Source organism: Lolium rigidum, chromosome 7, assembly GCF_022539505.1.
Source record: "Lolium rigidum isolate FL_2022 chromosome 7, APGP_CSIRO_Lrig_0.1, whole genome shotgun sequence".
Classification (NCBI taxonomy): domain Eukaryota; kingdom Viridiplantae; phylum Streptophyta; class Magnoliopsida; order Poales; family Poaceae; genus Lolium; species Lolium rigidum.
In genome coordinates, this window is record NC_061514.1 from 172593167 (window position 1) to 172603944 (window position 10778).

At 46.1% G+C, this 10778-nt stretch overlaps 1 protein-coding gene across 1 annotated transcript; it reads right to left on the reverse strand.

The window, feature by feature from the left end:
• Nucleotides 1–2695: 2695 nt before the first annotated feature.
• Nucleotides 2696–4149, reverse strand: LOC124678378 (peroxidase 1-like). Its single transcript, XM_047214282.1, has 3 exons — nt 3793–4149; nt 3489–3677; nt 2696–3393 (listed from the first exon to the last, which is right to left on the reverse strand). The coding sequence occupies exons 1-3, from the start codon at nt 4015–4017 to the stop codon at nt 2710–2712; spliced, it is 1098 nt and encodes a 365-aa protein (XP_047070238.1). The 5' UTR covers nt 4018–4149; the 3' UTR covers nt 2696–2709.
• Between the last annotated feature and the right edge of the window lie 6629 nt (nt 4150–10778).

Below are 10778 nucleotides of genomic sequence, written 5' to 3' on the forward strand. Positions count from 1 at the left end.
GGCGGTGCGGATTTGCGTTGACTCAGCCGGCGAACCCGAGATTTCGAGATGCACCACGTCCCGGGCCACCATACGCGACGTTTTGGCCGCTTTCGTCGGGCTAGGTGGTCTCAAAAACGAGAAAAAAAAAGTTTTGACATGCACCACGGAGGGACCAAAAATCGTCGGCCATGGTACACCAGCAACCACGGCGCGACTTCAACTTCGTCGGCCATGGCAACTTTTCTTGTAGTGTAAGTTCTAAGGTCCCCAATATACTACTCCCCGTTAATAAACCATGAATTAATATAGCATGCATATAAGGCTCGGGAATGGTTTCTGTTGGTTCGTACATACCTCCTCCTAGAAACATGCAATGATGAACACCTTATGCATACCCCAACATATGTGTGCACTTATACATCAGTACATAAGACCATCGTAGAAGATATCATACTTGTATGCAACCAATAAACAAAGTATTTCACAATTGCCATGAACAAATCACCACTCAAACATAGACATAGATACAATAGATCACGGGAAAACAATAGATTTTACCTCATGTTTGCCAAGAGATTACAGTAGGAGGATCAAGATGGTGTTTTGTAGATGGTGATGATGAACATGTCGGAGGGGGGTGGAGCCTCCCAGAGGTGATTCCGGCAATGTTTCCCCCTCTCTGAACTCCTCCGGCGAAAGGCTTCTGTCTCTATGGTTCTTTGTTTTCAGTCTCCACGCCGCCTCTCTTCGTGACCGCCCTTTACAGTGGGTTTTAGGTCAAACCGAAGAGAACCAGATGAAAATGGATGGTATCCGACGCTCGACGAGGGAACATGCTACCATGGCGCTGTCTAGAGGGGTGACCGCGCCACGTGGCCTCGTTCGGGTCTCTTGGCTCCCCTCATGTACTTCAAGTGCTCAATTTGTTACTTTTGCAAAAATATAACACCCGAAAAAGCCTAGGTCAATTTGAGTTCCATAAGATTCCTGAAACTTAAAAACAAAACAGGGTTTTCCTGTTCTACGGAGTTATAAACCAAATAAAGGGAATCATTGGAAAATCCCCATAAACATTATAAAACATGAATATAACAGTATATAAGATGCAAATAAGTGGAAATATGCAACAATAAATACAAAGTTTATGTATACATTTTACATGCATCAACATCCCAAGCTTCAATCTAGGCGGCTAAGATTTTATCATGAAAAAAGGAAAAAAAAAGAATTGCTGGGATTTCAATCTGGATGCATATGTAGGTTTGTGCCCCATATATATTTTTCTGGAGCATTGATGAGTGTCATGTGAAAGAAGGAGAACAAGTAAGAGTGTAAACGATTGGATCAGATCGGATATTGTTGTTTTCATATCCTTTACCATATTTTTTTTACAGATTCGAATCGGAGCGGATAATTATCGAATGCGGATTCGAATACGGATTATATTTGATTGCGGATATGGAGCGAATTCGGAGCAGACTCGGATCGAAAGAGGATATTCAATTAAATACACACATAAAATGAGAAATGTGATTTTTTATGTAAAAAAAGTAAGTAAATAACGTGTAACACTATACTATATCCAAAGAGTCACACTTGCTTGTACAACAAACCAACTTCCGTGCCGACACAACATGCATAGTTACACCCATGGACTAACTTTGTTGTCTTGGTATTTGGGATTGGAATTTTTTTGTCGGATTATCCTATTTGAGGACATCGGATTATCCGTGAGCCGTATCCGTTGGACATTATTAATACCATATCCGCTACCGTATCCGCCGGATATCCGCTTGACCAATATCCACATCCGCGTCCATATCTGGTGGATTCATAAAGATGCATACATATCCTCAAAAAATGGATACCGATACGGATATAGAGCGAAAATTGGCCGTATCATTACATCCCGGTCAAGACATGGATGTTTCTTAATTCCTTGTACAACATCTGGTTATCAAATGATCCCATGGCTAGTATTGTTACTGCCTCTTTTCTGTGGTCCTTATGAAAAACTCGGAATTATATGTATTTCTAGGGAAGAAATTAAGTGGTCGAGCCTGCTGATGGTTTGGTATCGTGCAACTTCAATGCTACGGAGCTGGGCGTCTTTGCTCAAGGAATCGAACTCTCGGTTGATGGACAGAAGCTTGCGCCTGCTGCTGGATATCAAGAGGGGAGAATTACTGCAGATTGCTTGGTGGATATAACAACAGATGCAGAGAGCGTCGACAGTTCCTGACCGCCAATACCAACTGGTACAGGCTAGAATAGTTTGTACTTCCCTGGAGCATGCTTCACGTTCGTTGCATCTTATAAACTTGTATCGAATTTTTGTAATATTTGTTGGAGGGTTGCTCTGACTCCTCCCGTATGGTACTATGATACCTTGGCTTCATTGTAATAAAATGGGGCTGGAAATGAGAAGGTGTGCACGAACAAAAATAGAAAATGACGGTTCGTTTATTCAGGGCAGGGCATGCCCACAAGAAATAGAAAATGGAAAGTTGGAAACAAAATAGAAAATGACGGTTCGTTTAATGACATGATACCCTGATGCACATGCATGCATGGATCAGGTACTACTTACAATCACAAATCAATGGAAAGTTGGAAACAAAGTAGTCGCAAACTGAAGGCATTAAGCGATTATGCCAAAACAAACCAAAACCAAAATCCTGATTCGCACAAGTTGCTGCGGTTCCACGCATGCACGACAGAGAGTTTCTAGAGCACAAGCGCCAGAGCAAGCACGGAAATCAGCGAGGTCGCGAGGAGCACTGCGTGCGCTCTCATGGTCGTCAGTGGCGCCGCGGAATGGGCCGACGGCGGGTTGACGACGGAACACTGCCTCCTAATCTCTCCCTTGTGGTGCGTGAGCACGCCGATCTTGCTCATGTTGACGAAGGACACGGCGAAGTCGGCGAAGAACTCTTGGTTGGCGGTGGCGTTGGCCTGTCGCAGCACGTAGGCCCTGGTGTCGGCGTCTAGGAGCAGCGCGGCGTCGGTGGAGAGGAGGCCCTTGCTGGCCGCGACGTCCCTGTAGTATCCGAGGTCGAAGGTTGTGCCGCTGCTGGGGTCGAGGTCGACGAGGGTGGCGAGGTCGCCGGCCTTGCACTGGCCGCGGAGAGTCGCCGTGTAGTTGGCGTCGAGCGTGGGATCGGAGGAGGCGTTGCTGCTGCCGTTGAAATTGTAGAGGCGGGGCGAGAAGGCGGAGCAGTGCGCCCTGCCGATGGTGTGCGCGCCGGAGAGGACCGCGAGGTCCTTGGCGGTGAGGTTGAACCTGGCGAAGAGGGTGATGAGGTCGGTGACGGTGGCGCCCGGCTTAGGAGAGTTAGGGGCCACGTCGGCGGCGGAGGACCTGTTGCCGTCCTCCCTCCCCGTTGGAATCGGGATGTACGGCCCATCGGTCTACCAGAGCAGAGATATCAGATATATTACTACTACCGGTAAAATCAAGGGAATGCAAGATCGACGCAGTGACAAATGAAGTAGCCGAGACGTACGATGCGGACGGAGTCGCGCGCAGCGAGCGCGAGGACGTCTGAGCAGGAGACGACGCCGGGGCAGGCGACCTCGAGCTTGGCCTTGATAGAGTCGACGACGTCGTAGCCACGGAGGCCCTTGTTGAGCGGCGCGTCCTTCTCCGCCGTGTTATTGGCAGTCGAGTTCAGAAGAATCGACCCCTCGCAGCCCTGCGCGCGCGCGCGTGCATAGTTAATTCAGCTAAAGTTTCAGTAACGCTGCCAACTTGACCTGCCCATCTACGCTATGCTTATTATGGGCTATGAGTCTATGAACTGGACTTACTCCGAGCAAGCAGTCGACGGAGAAGAGCCGGAGAACTGGTCCGGCGAGGTCCGGCGACTTTGCCAGGATGGCGGTCATCTCCTTGAAGACGATCTCCTCCGCCTGGGGGCACGTCTTGTTGTACGCCCCGAACTGCGTGTGGGCCTCCGTCGTCGCCGGAAGGCCGCACAGGACAAGCAGCGCAACGACATTGATGGCAGCAAGAGCTGATGATCTCGACGCCATCTCCGATTGCTGAATTACCCGTCGCTAGCTACCTTTAGTATGTAGCTAGTACAGCAGACGACCTGCATATATAGCTAAGCTTTAGCGTTGACGATCGATGGTACTCCCGTTTGTGTATTGGTTGGGTTGTACCAAATGTGTACTACGTCGACGTACTCGAATTGTACTACGAGCGCGCAAGACAGAGAAGAATGTCAACGGCTAGCTACTTGGCATTACATCCAAGTGTCGATAACATTGTTTAGTCCATTTGCTGTTATTTCCTAGCAGCTGAAAGCACCATCTCTCAACTGAAACTGATAGATATCTGGATGCAGGTCGGTTAATCTAATCCGTTTCCAGTAATATCGCTGTCACCAACGGTCGTCCTCCTTACATTATTGAACCCAGTTGAATGAGGCATTTTTCCTCCGCCGCAACGGCCACGCGCCCATGTCCAAACTGTCATTTTCTTTTATCGTCAGCTTTGACATTTTTTTTTTGAGAATACATTTGACTTTTCGTTGTACTGTCGGGGTCTACAATCTCAGCACAGGCCACACGAAAGCAAATATTTTGCTGAGTCTCAATCGGTACAGAACAAACAAACAAGTACTTCCTCGGCCAAAACATCTTACTTCCTCCATAAAAGAATCTCTTAGATTCATCTAAATTGAATGTATCTATATACTAAATTATTTTTATATACGTCTAAATTTAGAAAGATCAAAAACTTATTTTTATGGACAGTAGTATATTACTGAATGGAAGGAGTAATGTATTTTTGTAGTGCGGATTCTATTTGCCGCTATACCCGTAGATTGTATTGTACGAAGAGGATTATATCAAATAGGAGACCTTATTGTATTTGTACACACGACGTTGAACAAATATATCCTATGGTTTGGTAAGTGTGATCATAAGTATTGTTTGGACATGCCACCAACTACTCCCTTCATCTCGGTGTATTAGGCTCGATTAAATTTTCATCACGACCAAGGTGGTAGACAATTGAGCCTGGTATTACTATGAATCTCCGAAATTTCACCCAATCAAATCGCTTAACTAGTCTACCTGACTAGTTAGGATTGCATGCAACACCGCATGCAAACTAATACATTTTCCTGCCTACCCGCATGCACTGAGTACTAGGGGCGTGATTGGTAGGTCACATCTTCTTTTTTTTTTTGATTTCTATGGCAGGCACTGGGGACCTTGATGGGTGGAGATGGGTCAAAAACCATTTTCTTCATTTCCTTTGGTAGCAAAGATCACATCTGGAGAGTTACCACATGTTCACGTGGTGAGCTTACCTTTCACACCACCACACACACTTGAACTAAGTAACGATGGCCAGCACTAGGAGTAGCCTCCGATGCAAGAGCTCCACCAGCGAGCTCGCCATGAGCACGCGGAACACAATGGAGTTGAACCCGCCGTGACATGTGTCAGCATGTTTGCTGCCTTTCTCTAGGCCCGACACACATGGTCGTCGGCGCTGAACTTGGTCTTGAAAAGGTGCTCAAGGTTTACGTAGGTTGGCGGTGAGCACGCAGTGCGGGTCGTAAGGGAGCATGCCAACCACTGGCCACGACGGGAGGCCCAACGAGTGCATGCTGCTGGCGCAGCGAGTGGATCACCACGAAGATGGACACAACCACGATCACCTACACCAGCTTCTACAACTCTAGGAGCATGTCACTCTGACTACGTGCAAGACACCACTCACTACCACAACCAACACCACGCCGATGCCGCCGACGGTGGCCAAGGTGGTTACGCTGCCTACATGTAAGACACCACACACAACCACAACCAGCACCACGCCGCCATCTACGAAGCCACATACATGGCCTACCTAATGTGGACATGCATGCCTCGAATACGACCAAATGCAATACGCGCATATATATTTGTCAGGTGATTTGTAGTACTAATAATCCTATGTTTTATTTTATAATTAGCGATCAAGATCGTCATCATCAAGTTCGAATGAAATGCACAAGGATAAGGTTTGTTCTTGATAGGGTATTCGTTGTTACCGGTCTCTTGTTGTTGGGGGACCTGGTTTGTAGAATAGGTGGCCGTACTATCAAGAGGGCTCTCGAATGAGTACTTGGCCATATCGTTCGGAGAGAGCTCAGCCCTCTTGCATGCTTTGCATCATTCTTTCTTGGATGTTTTTGGTTCTCATCAATGTGATGTTTTAGAGCTTGTGTCTATTTCCGTGGCAATCTCTAGGTCATCGAAAATGGATTCCGCTTGTATCTCTTGTTGCGTTTTCGAGTTTGGCACTTTTCACGGTTTCTCGTATTGAGAGGTTACACTTCTAAAAATTATAGAAAATCCTCCCCCACTAGTTTTCATATTTTCGCCTCTTGTGGTCCTCTTTCCAAAAGATTTAGTTTCGCCTCAATCAGAGTTCCCAAACTATAGATATGGATTTTACAAGTTTGCCTCTATTTCAAAAGAAAAGAAAAAAAGAGGGGGAACCTTTTAGGCCGGGCACGTGGTACTACCGGCCGTGGTACTGCGCGCCATTGTGGCCGCCTCGTACCGGACCCCGGCTATAACGCCATGCCTCCAGGTTGCCGCCCCACACGTGCAAGCCGGTAATACCGCTGCCCTAGGCCGGTACGACCAGGCCAGCCTGTTTTAATCTCAATCCGAGACCGTCGCCACTCGACCGCTAGCTCGCCTGGTGATGTCTACGGGTGCTTCTATTCTTGTAGACAGTGTTGGGCCTCCAAGAGCAGAGGTTTATAGAACAGCAGCAAGTTTCCCTTAAGTGGATCACCCAAGGTTTATCGAACTCAGGGAGGAAGAGGTCAAAGATATCCCTCTCATGCAACCCCTGCAACCACAAAGCAAGAAGTCTCTTGTGTCCCCAACACACCTAATAGGTGCACTAGTTCGGCGAAGAGATAGTGAAATACAGGTGGTATGAATAAGTATGAGCAGTAGTAACGGCGCCAGAAAAGTGCTTGCTGGCGTGCAGTTGATGGTGGTAATATTGCGGACAGTAGAGATGCAGTAAAACAGTAAACAAGCAGCGATAGCAGTATTTAGGAACAAGTCCTAGGGATCATACTTTCACTAGTGGACACTCTCAACATTGATCACATAACAGAATAAATAAATAGATGCTAGACTCTACACTCTCTTGTTGGATGATGAACACCACTAATTGTGTAGAATTACACGAACCCTCAATGCCGGAGTTAACAAGCTCCACAATATTCGATGTTCATGTTTAAATAACCTTAGAGTGCATGACAGATCAACATAACCAAACCAAGTACTAACATAGCATGCACACTCTGTCACCTTCACACTACGAAAGGAGGCATAGATCACATCAATACCATCATAGCAATAGTTAACTTCATAATCTACAAGAGATCACAATCATAGCCTACGCCAAGTACTACACGATGCACACACTGTCACCATTACACCGTGCGGGAGGAATAAACTACTTTAATAACATCACTAGAGTAGCACACGGATAAATTGTGATACAAAACACATTGCAATCATAAAGGGATATAAATAAGCACTTCACTATGCCATTCATAACAGTGAATAAGTATTCTGTGAAATATAGCCTAAGAGACCCACACGGTGCACACCCCTGTCACCTTTACACACGTGGGACAAGGAGTCTCCGAAGATCACATAAGTAAAACCCACTTGACTAGCATAATGACATCTAGATTACAAGCATCATCATATGAATCTCAATCATGTAAGGAAGCTCATGAGATTATTGTATTGAAGTACATAGGAGAGAGATGAACCACATAGCTACCGGTACAGCCCCGAGCCTCGATGGAGAACTACTCCCTCCTCATGGGAGACAGCAGCGTTGATGAAGATGGCGGTGGTGTCGATGGAGGAGCCTTCCGGGGGCACTTCCCCGTCCCGGCGGCGTGCCGGAACAGAGACTCCTGTCCCCCAGATCTTGGCTTCGCGATGGCGGCGGCTCTGGAAGGTTTCTCGTACCGTGGCTTTTTCGTATCAAAGATTTAGGTCAGGGACCTTTATATAGGCGAAGAGGCGGCGTGATGTCTACGTTCCCCCTCCTTTCCTGTAGACAGTGTTGGGCCTCCAAGTGCAGAGGTTTGTAGAACAGCAGCAAGTTTCCCTTAAGTGGATACCCAAGGTTTATCGAACTCAGGGAGGAAGAGGTCAAAGATATCCCTCTCATGCAACCCTGCAACCACAAAGCAAGAAGTCTCTTGTGTCCCCAACACACCTAATAGGTGCACTAGTTCGGCGAAGAGATAGTGAAATACGGGTGGTATAAATAAGTATGAGCAGTAGCAACGGTGCCGAGAAAAGTGCTTGGCGTGTAGTTGATGGTGTTGGTATTGCAGCGAGTAAGTAACGCGATAAAACGAGTAAACAAGCGGTAGTAATGTAGCAGTAGTAACGCAGCGGTAGTAACTCAGCGGTATTTAGGAACAAGGCCTAGGGAATAGACTTTCACTAGTGGACACTCTCAACATCGATCACATAACAGAACAGATAAATGCATACTCTACACTTTTGTTGGATGATGAACACATTGCGTAGGATTACACGAACCCTCAATGCCGGAGTTAACAAGCTCCACAATAATGCTCATGTTTAAGTAACCTTTAGTGTAAGATAGATCAACGCTACTAAACCAAGTACTAGCATAGCATGCACACTGTCACCTTCATGCATATGTAGGAGGAATAGATCACATCAATATTATCATAGCACTAGTTAACTCCATAATCTACAAGAGATCACGATCATAGCATAAACCAAGTACTAACACGGTGCACCCACTGTCGCCTTTACACACGTGCGGGGAGGAATAGAACTACTTTAATAACATCACTAGAGTAGCACATAGATAGTAGTGATACAAACTCATATGAATCTCAATGAGATCATTGTATTGAAGTACATGGAAGAGAGATGAACCACATAGCTACCGGTACAGCCCCGAGCCTCGATGGAGAACTACTCCCTCCTCATGGGAGCAGCAGCGGTGATGAAGATGGCGGTGGAGATGGCAGCGGTGTTGATGGAGATGGCAGCGGTGTCGATGGAGAAGCCTTCGGGGGCACTTCCCCGCTCCGGCAGGGTGCCGGAACAGAGTCTGTCCCCCGAATTGGAGTTTCGCGATGGCGGCGGCGCCACGGTAACTTTTCCGGAGTTTCGTCAATTGGTGTCGAGGTTTTAGGTCACGACGACTTAAATAGGCGAAGAGTCGGAGTCGGAGGGGCCTGGGCTGCCCGGACCATGGGGGCGCGCCCCCCTGGGCCGCGCCGCCCACAGGTGTGGGGCCCCCTGGCACCCCTCGACCTTTCTTCGGTGCTCTGGAAGCTTCGCGTATTTCTAAGACTTTCGGCGTTGATTTCGTCCGATTCGAGAATATTTCGTTACTAGGATTTCTGAAACCAAAAACAGCGAGAAAACGGAAGCGGCACTTCGGCATCTTGTTAATAGGTTAGTTCCGAGAAAATGCACGAATATGACATAAAGTGTGCATAAAACATGTAGATAACATCAATAATGTGGCATGGAACACAAGAAATTATCGATACGTTGGAGACGTATCAGCATCCCCAAGCTTAGTTACTGCTCGTCCCGAGCGGGTAAAACGATAACAAAGATAATTTCTGGAGTGACATGCCATCATAACCTTGATCATACTATTTGTACAGCATATGTAGTGAATGCGGTGATCAAAACAATGTATATGACATGGGTAAACAAGCTGAATCATAAAGCAAAGACTTTTCATGAATAGCACTTCAAGACAAGCATCAATAAGTCTTGCATAAGAGTTAACTCATAAAGCAATAATTCAAAGTAGAGACATTGAAGCAACACAATGGAAGATGAAGTTTCAGCGGTTGCTTTCAACTTATAACATGTATATCTCATGGATAATTGTCAATGCAAAGCAATATAACAAATGCAATATGCAAATATGTAAGAATCAATGCACAGTTCACACAAGTGTTTGCTTCTTGAGGTGGAGAGAAATAGGTGAACTGACTCAACATAAAAGTAAAAGAATGGTCCTTCAAAGAGGAAAGCATCGATTGCTATATTTGTGCTAGAGCTTTGATTTTGAAAACATATAGAGAGCATAAAAATAAAGTTTTGAGAGGTGTATGTTGTTGTCAACGAATGGTAGTGGGCACTCTAACCCCCTTGCCAGACAAACCTTCAAAGAGCGGCTCCCATTTTATTTTATTTTTGGATGGCACTCCTTCCAACCTTTCTTTCACAAACCATGGCTAACCGAATCCTCGGGTGCCTGCCAACAATCTCATACCATGAAGGAGTACCTTTTTAGTTTAGTTTTATTATGATGACACTCCTCCCAACCTTTGCTTACACAAGCCATGGCTAACCGAATCCTTCGGGTGCCGTCCAACAATCACATACCATGGAGGAGTGTCTATTTTTAGTTTGTTAATTTGGGACTGGGAATCCCATTGCCGACTCTTTTTGCAAAATTATTGGATAAGCGGATGAAGCCACTAGTCCATTGGTGAAAGTTGCCCAACAAGATTGAAAGATAAACACCACATACTTCCTCATGAGCTATAAAACATTGACACAAATAAGAGGTAATAAATTTTGAATTGTTTAAAGGTAGCACTCAAGCAATTTACTTTGGAATGGCGGAGAAATACCATGTAGTAGGTAGGTATGGTGGACACAAATGGCATAGTGTTGGCTCAAGTATTTGGATGCATGAGAAGTATTCCCTCTCGATACAAGGTTTA